The 14,309-nt window shown below is 51.3% G+C and overlaps 6 protein-coding genes across 6 annotated transcripts; 3 read left to right on the plus strand and 3 right to left on the minus strand.

Moving 5' to 3' along the window:
- The first annotated feature begins 166 nt into the window (after positions 1-166).
- BJY04DRAFT_55805 (uncharacterized protein) lies at positions 167-962 on the plus strand. The gene is made up of 2 exons (XM_073720638.1): positions 167-507; positions 624-962. The coding sequence occupies exons 1-2, from the start codon at positions 302-304 to the stop codon at positions 784-786; spliced, it is 369 nt and encodes a 122-aa protein (XP_073571425.1). The 5' UTR covers positions 167-301; the 3' UTR covers positions 787-962.
- On the plus strand, positions 425-1,689 carry BJY04DRAFT_188446 (uncharacterized protein). The gene has a single exon (XM_073711226.1). The coding sequence runs from the start codon at positions 1,139-1,141 to the stop codon at positions 1,550-1,552; it is 414 nt and encodes a 137-aa protein (XP_073571426.1). The 5' UTR covers positions 425-1,138; the 3' UTR covers positions 1,553-1,689.
- A 1,157-nt stretch (positions 1,690-2,846) lies between these two features.
- Positions 2,847-4,703, minus strand: BJY04DRAFT_188449 (putative ubiquinone biosynthesis monooxgenase (Coq6)). Its single transcript, XM_073711227.1, has 2 exons — positions 4,393-4,703; positions 2,847-4,320 (listed from the first exon to the last, which is right to left on the minus strand). The coding sequence occupies exons 1-2, from the start codon at positions 4,562-4,564 to the stop codon at positions 2,951-2,953; spliced, it is 1,542 nt and encodes a 513-aa protein (XP_073571427.1). The 5' UTR covers positions 4,565-4,703; the 3' UTR covers positions 2,847-2,950.
- Positions 4,704-6,285: 1,582 nt separating this feature from the next.
- BJY04DRAFT_218059 (uncharacterized protein) lies at positions 6,286-6,831 on the plus strand (the record flags this gene model as incomplete). Its single annotated transcript, XM_073716222.1, has 2 exons — positions 6,286-6,627; positions 6,724-6,831. 2 exons carry the CDS (start codon positions 6,286-6,288, stop codon positions 6,829-6,831), a joined length of 450 nt encoding a protein of 149 aa, XP_073571428.1.
- Positions 6,832-6,937: 106 nt separating this feature from the next.
- On the minus strand, positions 6,938-8,736 carry BJY04DRAFT_188453 (sorting nexin-4). Its single transcript, XM_073711228.1, has 2 exons — positions 8,385-8,736; positions 6,938-8,301 (listed from the first exon to the last, which is right to left on the minus strand). Exons 1-2 carry the CDS (start codon positions 8,673-8,675, stop codon positions 7,105-7,107), a joined length of 1,488 nt encoding a protein of 495 aa, XP_073571429.1. The 5' UTR covers positions 8,676-8,736; the 3' UTR covers positions 6,938-7,104.
- A 261-nt stretch (positions 8,737-8,997) lies between these two features.
- On the minus strand, positions 8,998-13,950 carry BJY04DRAFT_227711 (uncharacterized protein). The gene is made up of 7 exons (XM_073718692.1): positions 13,388-13,950; positions 12,162-13,316; positions 10,842-12,097; positions 10,666-10,791; positions 10,415-10,617; positions 10,067-10,362; positions 8,998-10,012 (listed from the first exon to the last, which is right to left on the minus strand). The coding sequence occupies exons 1-7, from the start codon at positions 13,533-13,535 to the stop codon at positions 9,111-9,113; spliced, it is 4,086 nt and encodes a 1,361-aa protein (XP_073571430.1). The 5' UTR covers positions 13,536-13,950; the 3' UTR covers positions 8,998-9,110.
- Positions 13,951-14,309: the final 359 nt, after the last annotated feature.

Genomic DNA, 14,309 nt, shown 5'->3' on the forward strand with positions numbered 1-14,309 from the left:
GGCGGCGGAACCGAAAGATGGGGAGAGTAGAAGGAGGAAGCGAGATTGAGCGTGGACAAGGGTTTCAGGCGAGAGAGAAGACGGGCTGGACACTAAGGAATACAGAGGAAGAGGGGAGCAGAATGGTCAAAAATGAGCCAGAGGAGCGAAGAGTGAGAGATGTGGTGAGTGAGTGAGTTCAGTGAGGAGAGGGCGAGGAGAACGATGGGGCGAGGAGCAGGTACAGTCGTGGGTTGGATCCAGGCCGCAGCATCTCCGGGCGAGTCTCCAAGACGGGTGGGTGGTCACTGGTGGTATTGTAATGACGACCGTTGACGGGTCCGAGAGCGCTGAAACGAGGGGAAGGAGCCAATTACTGCTCTCTGCAGATTGGCCTTCAATTTATCTTCCTTACTGCTTCACCACTGCACCCTCATTACCAATTCACTTCTATGGGCGCTTCTGGAAGAGATCGAGGATGGCTGGTTGTTACCGTATTCCTCCGCCATACGAGCTCTTATCTGTAATGTAATTTACAGCCCAGCCCGAGTCCCCATCTCCATGCCATATTAAGCCATCTCGAGCCATCACAAATATTTATTCACCCCGACTTTCAACAGCTAATGTCAGTGGTCGTTTTATAGGAGGGAGGCGAATCTCTGCAGGGTCAGCTTCCCAGTTCTTATCAATCCTCCAGGAAGAGTGGATGGAGACGATCCCGGATTTTGCCCCAGGAATCAGGATCAATTGGGGCCGCCATTGCTGTACTATGATGATGCTCACCTCAGATCACTGAGATCAGAATAATCACCAGACAGGTTTTGAGCGGTTTTCCTACTTAGTTTCCTGTACAACTTGCTTTTTCCGAGTCACCTCTGCCTGGGCAGCTACTAAACTTCCAGATGCGCTGTGGAAGGGTTGCGAGACACTGTATATAGTTAGTGAGACCTGCCAGAGGCTTACATCGTTCAAGGCCACCCCGTTGGACTACTAATCAACTTCCTAGTCGCACATGTGCCCTCTCCCTACATGACACCTTGGCCTCGTGGTCATCAGAGGAAGCGCAGTCGCCAAAATTATCTTTGGGGTTGTTGTCCCATCATTCCACCAATTTCGAAGCACCAAGAGCACATCCTCCGGATAAATAACAGCACACGTTATGCTCCTGACGGGCAGGGTTACATCCACCGCGCTGACAGGGTATCTGATTTGTCGCCAGACCGTTGGCTTTGGCTTAGCTTCTCTGTACGCCACGAGTCATTCTGTACAACAAACAGCGAGGGTTCGAGTTGTTCGAGGGGAAGGACAATTCTCACAGTTCGAACCGGTGGCACCTCGGACTAACAACTTCCTGGCGCGGTCAGCGAGTACAAAACCTGTGGACATCTCCAGTGGAAGAGAGCACTCTGATGAGACCGTGCGTGATTTTGCAGTCTCCAACTGGGCGGCGTTCTTGGCGGCGCCTGTTCTGTGGAGCGATGAAAGCAGCCTTTACGCTCTGCTGGGCACCCGGCAAAACCACCATCAAAGCGACGCGCTTTCTCATCTTATCTCCAATAAGCTTCCGGTATGAATTGGAAGACACTCCTTCGAGATACCCCGGATCTTCTGATAAAAAAAACGTCATATAATCGTGCGGGCTGTACGGGTTACTAACTGACAGGCGTGTATCGCACTAGAAAGGAACAGTTTCCGGCGACCGAACCACGTGGAATTCCAGAGATGACATGAATGGGCCTGTAGCCAATCGTGTAATTTCTGGCAAGCCAGAGCCACTTGACCCCAACTCTGGAGATACACTAGCGTCCTTTTCTGCTATCTCATTCTCGCCTATTTTTTGCAGTGGCTGGCAGCTGCAGTAACAATTCCGCTGCCGATAGCGGACTTCGAAAGTCCGCGATTGCGAGCTTCTTGATGTTGAGCGCGGACTCCGGAGCATTATTAGCATCACAAAATCACTCCACTAACGGAACAGGCAAGAGCCCATAATGGAGCCCGACTCAGAGTCTCAGACTCCCTCCGTCACTCCGAGTCCGTGGCTGTGATAGTATGGGGTAGTTAAACTACAGCTCCTCATAGGCTGGGGATCTCAACATCTTGCATGCACAGACATGGAGAAAACTCAACGCTCCACTGCGCCAATTATGCTCATCCAACCGTCCAGAAGTCAGAATCGAACCGGATTGCATCGACTGGCACAAACCAACTCTACCTAACCTTGTACTGTATCTACGCACGATCACCATCGGGTATGTCCACTTTGTTTACAACACCAATGGTGTCCTCGTCCGATGGTCCCGACCTGACCGTACGAAGTCTCTTGAGTGACGAGTCAACCTTGGTGAACAGCCGAGGCATTGATATTAGGTTGCTCGGTGGATTAACTTCGTCCCATCGCGAACCATCTTCACTTGACCTCAAACCATAAATGAAAATTTAGTTATAACTTGGTTTCAGCTCAGTCCAGGGGTTATTTCCTCCGTACCTGTTCGTCTGCCATCTGCAATCGGTCCTCGCTGCTGAGTTTCTACGGAGTCACCACCTAGCATAGGTTTCGGGGGTTATCATCGATCCATGGATGCTGGTAGAGGCTGCCAAATATGGTTCCCAGTCGCATATTGTTCATCTTGACCTGGTAGTAGCCATATAAACTCAACAATTTCAGTCAGCAAGTCATAGAACGCGTGTAGATAGTAAACCGGCCCACTCATAAAATAGTGACCCAGGAATTCTGGGTTGAGGGGCTCACAAATCTTTCGAGCCTCACGAAAATGGTATATGCATTGGCGGAGCTTCCATGCAGAAGCTAGCCGTTGCGAAGATCAATGTCTAAGGATGGATGAAACCTACAAGGATTGTTGTGCTGGGCGAATATGGACTAGGATAACGACTTAGGGGTAATGTTGATATAGTTATATATAATACACGAAAGAAGGCACACTGCTCAAGCGGAGACTTGAAGACCAACTTGTCAAGAGTCTGCATTGCGCATCAAGAACCCCTTGACGAATGGCAACCGATCGATAATCTCGAACCCCAGACTTCGCCCCCAAGCCACTGGCCCCTGACCAGGAACATTATAAAGCTTGTGCAGGACATCACACGTCCCACCAATCTTTGCATTAGTAGCCCACCGTTCAGCGGTATAACGTTCGAGAGTCAGAATATCACCAACGTCCATTCCATGCGTCACGGCATACTCAATCGTGCCAGCGAGAGAGGCAACATCGCCAAGACCGAGGTTGAGACCTTGACCAGCCAAGGGGTGGATGACGTGGGCAGCGTCGCCCACAAGCGCGACACGGGGTGAGATATATGTTGATGCGTGGCGGAAGCGGAGAGGGAACGAGGCGACGCTGTGTTCTTGCACGCCTGTGACCATTGGTGGGAGATGAGGGACGGAGGGGGTATTTTGGAGGCGCCAGGTCAGTTCGTCCTCGTGAGGGTTCTCGTCTAGGTGGGCGGCGGGTGTAGAAGGGCGCTCCATGCGCATCATGTATTGCAGGTCAGGCATGGAGAGGCGGAAGGCGGCGTTCACCATGGAGATGAATGCTTTTGGAGAAAGGGACTTGAGGTATGCTGCGTTCTCGACTGTCGTGGACCACACGAGTGTGGCGTTGTTGTTGGGTAGTGGAAGAAGGGCTATCGGGCCACCAAGAGACGGCAAGAACCGTTGATACGCTGTTCTCGTGCCGATTGGGAATGTGACTGAGAATTGGTCGGCGAGAGATAGAGTTGCGACAACTCCATGTCGACCGTAGTCCCAGCCCTCGGTGCTTATGTCGGCATAACGGCGGACAGGGCTGTTGATGCCATCCGCTCCAACCAGAAGCCTTGCCGCGATTCGAGAAGGGGTTGTGAACTGGCTTGGATTTCCGGCCTGGGCAATAGAGAGTAGTGGCCATGCCGACAGATCCGCGCCATCTGGTCCGTCTGCAGCGCCGTTCTCAATCGAGGACACAGTCGAGTTCGAAAATACGGACAGATTCTCGTCGCCAGACGCAGATATCCGCGATAAGAGGGCCTGCACGAGGTTGGCGTTCTCTGTCATGGTTGCGACGGTGCGAAGGTCCTCAAACGGCGAGGTTTCCGAAGACCGGTCGAATGAGATCTTTGACCCTGTTTCTCCATCCCAAACCTCCATTGCCTGGTACGGCTGCGTTCGCGAAATGTCCAAGTGACTCCATGCCCCGATCTTCTGTAAAAAGGATACGGATGACGGTGTAAGACTGCTGACTCGGTTGGAGAACTGGTGCGGATCGAGCTTCCAGGCGCGGGATTTCTCGAGGTCTTGCGATTCCACGAGGGCGACCTTTAGCTTCGAGGTCGCGGGTGATGCACCTATTTTCGCCAGTCAGTATGCTGGATTCAATTTACTCTCCGGCGAAAGAAGCGGAAAAGGCAATGGCTTACGGAGGGCAGCTAAAAGTGCCAACCCAGCAGGACCACCTCCGACACAGACTACATCGTAGATGTCCGTCACGGGTGCAGGTTTGGAGCCAAACCTCCGCTTATTGAAAGGACGCGTGGATCGGCATGAAAGGCACACGTACGGCCAAAGGGCTGACGTTGAGATTGGCCGCATATTGAATTGCTTGTTGTCGGAATCGAGGTTCGAGATTCCTGGATTATTTCCTGCTTCCGGTCGATCATAAGATCAGGTGCAAACAGGACAAACTTCATTGTATGTAACTACCCCGACTTCATTATTTTCCTTGATAGAAACACGACACTTTGTTTATTGTCGGACGATCGACCACTGGACCTTTCCATGAAGCTCCGGTTATGATTATGATCACTTACACAACACAGCCTCCTCTCATCTTTACCCGAAGAACCCGGCTTAGGATTATTGAACTTGCAATAATGCAGAAGGTGTTCTACCTGTGACACTACAGAGATACAGCAGGCCTATAAACCATGATCCTGCTCGATGATCGACAGACAGGCTTACATGACATGGCATGCCCTCGATTTTTATCCGATACTAGCACCCACCGCCTTGTATTGTACCTACTCAACAACCCTACTCATTGAGCAGCTGCGAGCGTTGGTGGTGAAAGATGGGCCTTGAAGCAACATGCTGAGTTCTATGCGGCTTACGACTTGAATAAAACTAACCTGCATTGTACCACCTTGATGTACTTCCGGCAATCTCGCCGTACAATGCCACGAAGACGCCATGGTCAGCCCTACTACTGTCCTGCGATGCTACCCGCGAACCTACACTAGTTAGGCGCCATGAAGAAAGTCAAATAGACGGAAGCACAATCATATCCGCGCGAATAGAGTCCATCAGGGCGTCAGAAGCCATAACTCCGTACACGCCAGATGAGCCCTTTCCTTGCCCATGATGCACACGACGCCCAGTCAGCCTCGTCCTACGTTCCTGCTTACAGGGCACGAGCCAAGCTCCCTTCTGGAAGGGCTTCACCTCACGTTCGCCTGATCAAGGCAATAATCTGGCTCTTGGGCTATACTCCTCCCCAAACCAATAAATACTCTCCCCACCATCTCCCAGGCTCTCTCACATCCTTCTCTCTACCCCTGCCCCGGTTCGGTCCAGTAGCGCAAACTAAATCAACACCCTTGCACCCATCAAAGTCGGTCCCCCCCACCACCGCAATGAACAAACCACGAAACAAGCGAAAATAAAGCCCATCCTAAATATAGATCATTCTGCATACCTTGCAAACCTTCTCAGTTCCCACAAGGCTAAAAAGCTGCATTTCTCCCACACTGCCACCGCCGGTATGACGCGGGTCGCGCTGCGCCACCAAGAGCATCAACCCATCATTCGCCCGTGGCCTGTCCAAAGAATTCAACTCGCATTCACAGCATAGTGTGATCTCCACCGCCATGCGAAATAAGCAACTGCAGCAGCGTACTCCTCGTTGCTGAGTTGTGAGTGGCGTGAATGAAATGAGAGAAGGGGCAGCGGAGGGGTGGACAATGGACGGATCTTGTAGGAAACTGACTCCAGTACTCAAATACCAATCAGTGCCTGGGCTATTATAAGGTGATTTATATCCAACCTTTATATTCAAGCTAGCCAGGCATCTAGCGAAGGCCCAGACTGTCGATTCACCACTAGCTACAGGGGGGACAGGTACCTATCTGATCCTTGATTCAGCCTCCCTACATTGGCACTGCCTTCATTATCTCCATCTCATATACCTACCTCAGCCCTGCTCCACTGTTTCATATTCCATCGTGATATTCGCGACAATCCTTCGTTGCTCTTACGCTCTCACAAACCTTGAAAGCCACCTCCCTCCCAACCAAGATCGAAATAGGCAACCAGCTATGCCTTCATCTCCAACCACCACAGCGCCCTCAGCGGCAGTGCCAGAGGCCCCCTACTCCGCCCCATCCATCGAGAACACGAGCGCCTCTCAAACAACAACCAACTCTCAAAAGCAAAAGCAAACCCAAAACCAGTACAACCTAAGCGCCAACTTCGCTCACGACCCCAAAGCCCCAGCTCCAGGACCCTACACCATAAACTATGACCAAGAGGTCTATCTACAACTTGTATCCGGTTCCGGGAATAGTGGGGATTCAACGGGCACCGCAGATCCTGGGGTTGGGGTGAATTCAGGGAAGAGTAAGAATAGGAATAAGACGCAGACGCAGATATATCGGGAGGTATGTCTAGCCTTTTTTGTTTACTTCCTTTGCCTTTTACACTGGCTGTATGACAATCAGTCGGTCACGGTATGAATGAACTAACGAGTGTATAAGGAATGGGTCCGGCGCGCACTTAACCCTGCGATTTCAGATCCAAGGGGTGACCCCAGCCCCATTGATTTCGAGTGTGCGGAGAGTCAGAAGATTAGGGAAAGGTTCTGATTTCGAACCTGTACTCAAGGATGCTTAAGAAGTGGGAAGGGTTGATATGAGGGTTGAACGAATAATGGCTATAATGAAAAGATTTTGCACGCAAGAAAGCTGAACTAAGTGATTGAGTACTATACGTCGTAAAGCATCGTAGCAAGTCCACTTGAGGGCGCTCCAAGGACATTAGAAGGGGACATGGTGATAGTGTAGTGGTATAGACAGTTTCGGCTACGGATAGCGTAGCCATTATTATAACCCCGATCTCTGCTCTGTAATTCTTCGTTTCTACCTCCCGCCAGCTTCAACCGAGACACGAGAATTATCAAAGTTGTCTTCAAGATCTCCTTCTTCCATTTCAGCGACGAATCGTTCCCAGGTGTTCAACACGCCTTGGTAGAATTCGATATGTTGTTCTGCTAAGGCGCCCATGGTGTCTCGGAACTCGATCGCTTTGATTCGCTCAAAGTCTGCGGTCTCCCGCACTACCTCCTCGTCGAACATTTCAGAGGTTGACTTGGCTGATTCTACCTCGCGAGTGAGTTCGTCAATTCGCAGCTCGAGTTTGCGCATCCGCTCCCGACGGGACTGCTCGTGATCAACACCGCGCATATCCTCCATCTTTGACCTGATGAACGAGGCCGGCGATGAGGTGAGTGGATTGGAGGCGTAGTATGAGGATGGGTTTGCGGCGAGGGAGTCCCGCTCCGCCACCGCTTTGTTGCGGTAGTCGACTAGCGCTTCAAAGTCGAGTTGCTTCTGCTCGCGGGTCTTCAGAAGTTGCTTGAGAGATATGATATAGGCTTCCATGTCACGAAGGGAGGTCAGGTAGTTTTGATCCGTGTGGTCTTTGAGGTTTTTGATCCCCCGCCCGGTTTCTTCCACAGAAGCGGCAAATACTTGCAACGGCACCTCGACATCAGGCTCTAGCGGAACAAGCTTGCGGAACTGAGTCGCTAGATCATTGTAATCAACTTCCAGATCAGACTCCCGTCGAGCAACCCGGGCCACGATCTTCTCCACGTGGTTGAGATCTTCATCCAACTTATCCGCCTTCTCCCGAACCTCGATAAATCGGCGGTCTGGTTTATGAACTTTGCTGAAGGCATTCACGAAAGTGTCTGTAAAATTATCGAAGATCCCAGCACCGCCGCCATCCGAGCCGCTAGTCGACGTCCGTGTTCCCCGCAGTCGCATATGCGCATTCCAGTCGGGGGACTCCAGGAAAATCGCCAAGAGAGGAGCCCTTCGCAGAACAGGATGCAATGTCAAGCGCTTTAAAAATCGATGTAATGACCATGCTCTCCGCGAGGTAAATTCCGGCCCAAAACGATCTCCCCGAACATACTCCATCTTATGCTTATCCGGCAGCGGCGGCACAGCACAAGCAGGGTAGTCTTTATAGAGCGTTTTGTAAAGAAAGAAGAAATCGGTAAATCGTCTCCGCACGGCGAACTCGTTTTTCTGAAAGGACTTGAAGTCGGTCTATTGACTTGGTAAATGCTTGTACTCAAATTCTCCCGGTAGGCAGCGGGGTTCCATCAGCCCATCGCTTCTTGGAGACTTACATTTGTAGTAACCAAGTACGAAATGTATGCGTCCTTGGTACCTTCGTTCTCCTTCATCGGCGAGTCAACCCGGCATTCCAACACTCCATCCCCGACACCCGCGAGGTCCAAGGCGTCTGCGTGTGGCCCCGCTTGGGGTGTCTCGCTCGCCGAGCTCATCCTTCGCTTGCCATTGGGATCCTGGCGAGGACTAGATGGTTCCTCGGCGTCGGTCCCGGAAGTCGTAGGACGAGAGACATCGCTATCCGGCCCATGGCGCCACGAGACGCTGTCGAAGTCGTCGTGATCCATGGAGGGGCGGTCGGAGCGTCTGAAATGCGTAATGTAGGCAGGGAAGTGCTATCCAAAAGCTACACCGAGAAATATGGAAGAGAAGGTAGAGGTTGGTCTCTGGAGACTGATGATGATTGGTGCTTGAGGAGGAGACTGGTCGGTCGGGATTATTGTGGTGGTTGTGGAGAGAGAGGTTGATCAATCGGGGAACAGCACGGGCACAGCGTCATCGCCAAGGCTCACCGTAGCGGAGTAAATAGTCAGCCTCGCGGCCGCCTGGAGTTGGCTCAGTATAGTAATAAGGACAAGAGTTATCGACAGAGGCCCTATCCAATGAATTCAGGGTATATACATAATACATAAGCGACATCGCAATCATCAAATCATCAGTCATCTTTAAATACAAGTCGTCAAAAAACGGCACTACCATGTACTTTTCCTTTTCCTCCCTCCCTACGACCTCCCAAACCACTTTTTCAAGCTGGTACTGCGCTTGACATTGGGTCTGTGTTGTGGCTCCGGTTCGAGAAAGAGTTCTGACTCCTCTTCTTCATCATCGTCGTCGTAGTCATAGTAGTCATCATGGATCGGCCGACGGCCAGGTCCGGGTCCGGGTGTAGATACAGGTCTAGCCCTTACTGGCCCCCCCTGGGCAATTGCTTCGGGAGCTTTGTTATGGTGTGGTTGCGGCTGTGGCGGCTGCGCTTGCACCTGTTGAGATTGATGGTGTTGCTGGGGCAGTTCCTCATCCTCTTCGTCAGTGTATTCATCTTCTCCTTCATTATCGTTTATTGAAGGTTTGCTCGACGCGTTTTTTCTCACGCCCAGCCATTTCCGCCAGCCCTTAGTGACCGGCGCTGCAGGAGGGTCATACTCAGTGCCCTCAAACCAAAGCGCAGGAATGAGAAGCTTATAGGGAGTCGTGATTCCCGATGGGTCTTTCGGATTAAGCTCCAAGTTCAATGTGACTGCTAACCCTCCTTCGAGGTTGACGAATGTGCCCGCGCCATCATCTCCGCGGTTGGCAGCCCTTTTAGCAGCCTTCTGGCTCAAGTTCGTTGGTCGTCGGAACAATGGGCCGGGTCGAGACTCTGCTGCAGGGGCAGCTGGGAAGTAGGAGTCTCCTCTCTCAGCTGGTGGAAATGGTCCGTCCATGCTCATGCGTCGAGCAGGATGAGCCTGCCCAAGGTTGAACTCTTTTGTCGGCGGTTGGCGTCTGCTGGAGAGTCGCCGGAGAAGACCGCCTTGCGTTCTATCACCGCGTGTCAGGGACAGTGTACGTTGTAATTTATTAGGACGCGGTTCCGTGGCAGGTGCTGGTAATTTCGATTCCGGAGTTGCGGTTGGTGTAGCCCCTGTCACACAATTAGATTTACATTAAGCGACAATATTGTATAGAGAGAACATACCAGGCTCGTATACGCGAATAGAGCACCAGTTCCGTCGGGGTAGCAACCGCTTGTTGTTTCGTGGTTTATTGTTGACATCATGTGTGAAAATCGGAATCATGTCTTCGTCGGTATTACTATCCATATGGTGCACTTGGTTTCGCCGATTGAGTGTGTCCGAAATCATTTCAGTTGTCGGTGTATGCGCAATGCCCGAGGAAATTATGTTTGGCATATATCGATAATCTTTATCTTTGGGTATGTTCAAACTGGGATTTGAGTAGAATTGTCCAATCGCAGCAAGGTGCACATCACCGCTATGAGACTTGTCAGCGCGATTGATCACAAGATGAACAATCACTATCCTACCTAAGAATTGTCACGCGAATCGATTTCTCGGCTGCAAGGTCCTGGAGGTCTTCGATCAGGTACTTTCGCTCGGACTTGTGATGCTTTGCCGTCCAGTGATCGTCAAAAATCTCGACTTTGGTACCGTGTCGGTTAACCAGGCCACCGAAAAGGCCGGCTTTACCTAGAGACTGTCGGCTGTTCAGTATATTCTTCACCATAGCCTACGTGGAAGTTAGTATAGGGCTTGTATCTAACAATGGCCAACATACCGCCCGAGGATACGCAATTGGGATGCTCAAGAGCACTATCAAATGCTTGGTCTCGCCCCTGACGATCTCGCGGTGACATCGATCCCATATTAGGTCTGAACTATGCTCACTCAGAATTTCATCAGACTAAGCGACGATTAGCACGCATATCCCAAACGATGGGCCTTTGAGCTTACTGTTCGTTCAGTTCTGCAGTCAAGTCCAAGGAAAGCTACTCCGTCACCAAGCGACATGAATAAATGGCGACTGCGTTGATCGATATAGGGTCCAGGCTCGGGCCCAAGTATCCAACTAGGCTCCTCAACTTCAGTCTCTTCTGGTACACTATGGTGCTGGAATAGCAGGTAGTACTTGAACGCGAGGTTTCCGATACCCGAAATCACAGCAGAGCTCATAAACTCCTCTGGGTACGAACCAAATCCCTCTAGGATCTCGTGATCGTTCCAAATATTCACCATAGGTATTTGGGAGTTGGCCAAGGAGAAAAGTCCTTGTGAGAACCATTTCGAGTAGTTCTCCAAGTAGGCATTCTCTATTTCAGCCTTGAACTCAGCATTGAAAGGAGAATCGTACTTTTCGCTGAGATCCCTAATCTTAAGCCAATCTTGAAAATGAGCCGAGTCGGCAGTGACTTTGTCGTTGAATATCTGGTCACCACCACCGATCATCACATGGAACGGGCGAGTCTGATGTTCGTTGAGAACATCTCGCCACATAGGATCCGGGCCACAGAATCTGTTAGAATCTGTGCCAGGACTGAAGCCATTGCCAGAGTGGAACATAATGTTCATTGACTGCCCTTTAGGTGGCACCCAAAATCCGATGGCGGGTCCTTGGTTCAGACGGTACGCAACTCGCTGCTGCTTCTCGCCTAGCTCAATCTCGATGTTGAATTTCCAGAATGTAGCATCTCGGCCAGGATCTGCGTAGAGACGCGAGCCTGCGATTTCCTTGTAGACCCCGATTGATTCTCCATCCATTGAATGGATTCTATTTGCCGGTATCGGCTGCTTGAGGCCATAGTCAAGAGCGCTGGGAGACATTTCGTAGATCCCTTCGTCACTCTCAACAAAAGAAAGATCAAGCTCCTCCTCCGTATGATCAACGGGCTTGATATACAGTGGACGACCATCCCGGCCTAACTTCATCAATCCTGCTGTGGGATCAATGTACTCCGGCGCCAATTGAACACCTTCGCTATTGATTTGGACTGGCGGCGGTGGAAGCAGGTCCATCGGCTGAGAAAACAACCTCAACATTGGGGCTGGTTCATATGAGGAGAGGGAATCTTTTGTGACAATGAGAATACTTCCCCTCCAGGTCTCCCTGACGGTCGGGCCATTAGGGCCGTCTATTTTGACACTCTTTAGCCCAGCATAGCGAAGCAATGGTCCGCAACGCAGGAATATTAGTGGCTGAAAGCGTTTGTGAGCTACACACAATCCGCCGTCAGTATCATATTAAGATTGGGGGTTAATTCATGGACATCAGCTCACATGTCAACTTTTGAGTTAGAGGCTTTTGATAATCTTTTGGCAACGCCCTGCTCTGTCGTCGATCACGGGTTCCTCCGCCCTCCCACCAGGCTTTGCTTTTGTCCGCATCTAAGGTCTGGAAATCAAAGTCTGATGTTTCAAGTCTTCCAATTGGGGCATTCCTCCACTCTGATAGCGGCGGGGGTGTCGGTGGTGGCATGTCGAATGAGACCGTGTGGCGTTTGGACTTTGTGTTTGAGCGTTGTATCGTTTCGTTGCTACTCGGCATGATGGAGTCTCTACTGCTCAGGACTTGGATAGCAGATAGATTAGCAGCCACAGGGGAGGCGGCCGATGAATCAAGAAGGCGCCCGTTCTCTCTGAGCTGCTGAGCACCGCTGCGAGGCCCTGGAACTCCACCACTAGAACCACCCTGCAGTTGCCCAACTAGCGGAGCGTCCTTTTGAGCAGGAGCGCCAGTCCTTGGCGAGTTCTCTGTCGCGAAGGCCTGGGCAGCTAAATCGCGGCTGCCCCGAGATGGAGCTTTGCTTAGGTCGTGCGGAGCTTCGTGCGCCACCACTGGCGGATGAGTGATTGACACTGAGCGTCTAGGCACATTGCCTCCTTTCACTCCTTTGACCGCTGGGGACTTGTTGCTTGCGTACTGTGATTCTGAAAGTGGCCGAGTTTGAAGTGACGGTGTTTTGGCGTGTGACGTTGTGGGCCTCCGAAGCTCGTGTTCACGCTGTTGGGCATCTTTACCATGCCTGTCATAATCACCGTTCATCGGCAATGTTGGTTCTGCGGGTATTGCTTGCACTGCTGGTTCTTTTTGCGATACACGTCGAACCGGAACCTTACTCTCGGCTACGGGCTTCCGAGCAATTGGTGCTTCTATGCTCTTCTGAGGTTCCTCAGGAGGTGCTGCGGCAGCTTTTGCAGCCGCAGCCGCAGCTGCTTGTCGCTCTTTTAGCTTTCTCTCAGCCTCCAAAGCACGAGCTCGTTTTTCTTCTTTACTGATTCCCCCTAGGGCCACTTCGAGCTTTGCGAGCGGAGATCGATTGAACGCCCAGTCGTGTTGTTCGCCAGATGACTTCACTGTGTCTGATCGACCCAGATGTGTTGAGCGATCTTGCAAAACTGACTGCCCATATTCTTCGGGAAACGCAGAAGGGCCTAGCAGGATGAATGGTCAGTACTGCCCACCTGGTTGTAAAGATAGATAGGGGTGAAGAGGCTCGATATACCTAGGCTTTTCCGTTCGACTGGTGCCCTAGGCTGTGCATGAAAATCAGCATCGCTTCCGATCTCATCATTGAAGTCTTGGAGAGGCCGTGTGATGTGTGTAGCTCGTCGCTTCTCTGACATAGCGCTGTTGACATGGCGAGAATCCATGGGGACGATGATCGCTCCAGAAAGAGCACCAGCCGTTACTTATGCTGAAGTATGGACAATTTTGCGAAAGGCGTGGTAGTTTGTACCCAATGTGCCGCTAAAGTCCAACCGTAATTGTCGAGTATAACACAGTGTGGGCAGTCTTGCGCGGCCCTATCAGAATCCCACTTGGCGCAATTAATCAGACAGCCATGTTATCAGCCAAAAATCAGCTGGAGCCTGTAAGTTTTCTGAGCAGTGGATAAATAATGAAAGGGGAACAATGGACTGCTGGAACAACCGAGGCTGCGCGCGTAGTCTATAGGATTCGAAGTGTCAAGCCGTCTGTGCAGGGAATGGACGGCAGGTCACGGCGTAAAAAGAGAGACAGCAGGCGAATGTAGCGATAACCAGCAAAGCAGTACACAAGAAGACGAATATCTGGCAGCCTGCGAAGAGCTCAGGGTGCAGGGAATTTATCTGGGATGACGATGCGGTGCACTGCATTGTGAGTGTGGCTGGGCCCAGCCTCTCGTCTTCTGAGATTTGATGCAGCTTGCGGGGCTGCACGGCAACTTTACAGGCACCATTGATCTCCGGGCCATCTTGCTGCTTGTGGTCTTTGATCTGATTCGATGTTTCAGACTGAGGTGTGTATCTTCTGTCGGTCCGACCGCCGCGTGTTTCTTCTTTCCTCTGTACGGAGTAAGACGCTCGATTATTGTCACTCCTACGGAGTAGTAACTCGAAGTTGCGAACTATTCCAGTAGGTCGATTGAGTGATTTCGATATCCT

The sequence above is a fragment of the Aspergillus karnatakaensis genome (assembly GCF_047715665.1).
Source record: "Aspergillus karnatakaensis strain CBS 102800 unplaced genomic scaffold BJY04scaffold_23, whole genome shotgun sequence".
NCBI classification, from domain to species: domain Eukaryota; kingdom Fungi; phylum Ascomycota; class Eurotiomycetes; order Eurotiales; family Aspergillaceae; genus Aspergillus; species Aspergillus karnatakaensis.

Excerpts from the sequence above, each read along its gene's own strand:
- BJY04DRAFT_188446 (XM_073711226.1), top strand. The coding sequence starts at position 1,139 with ATGCTCCTGACGGGCAGGGTTACATCCACCGCGCTGACAGGGTATCTG.
- BJY04DRAFT_227711 (XM_073718692.1), bottom strand. The coding sequence starts at position 13,535 with ATGGATTCTCGCCATGTCAACAGCGCTATGTCAGAGAAGCGACGAGCT. Across the intron at positions 13,317-13,387 it reads AGTCGAACGGAAAAGCCTAG|GCCCTTCTGCGTTTCCCGAA; the intron begins GTATATCGAGCC and ends TCATCCTGCTAG. Across the intron at positions 10,013-10,066 it reads TATTCGCGTATACGAGCCTG|GGGCTACACCAACCGCAACT; the intron begins GTATGTTCTCTC and ends ATTGTGTGACAG.
- BJY04DRAFT_188449 (XM_073711227.1), bottom strand. The coding sequence starts at position 4,564 with ATGCGGCCAATCTCAACGTCAGCCCTTTGGCCGTACGTGTGCCTTTCA. Across the intron at positions 4,321-4,392 it reads GGCACTTTTAGCTGCCCTCC|GTGCATCACCCGCGACCTCG; the intron begins GTAAGCCATTGC and ends TGGCGAAAATAG.
- BJY04DRAFT_55805 (XM_073720638.1), top strand. The coding sequence starts at position 302 with ATGACGACCGTTGACGGGTCCGAGAGCGCTGAAACGAGGGGAAGGAGC. Across the intron at positions 508-623 it reads TACGAGCTCTTATCTGTAAT|GAGGGAGGCGAATCTCTGCA; the intron begins GTAATTTACAGC and ends GTCGTTTTATAG.
- BJY04DRAFT_188453 (XM_073711228.1), bottom strand. The coding sequence starts at position 8,675 with ATGGATCACGACGACTTCGACAGCGTCTCGTGGCGCCATGGGCCGGAT. Across the intron at positions 8,302-8,384 it reads CGTACTTGGTTACTACAAAT|ACCGACTTCAAGTCCTTTCA; the intron begins GTAAGTCTCCAA and ends CCAAGTCAATAG.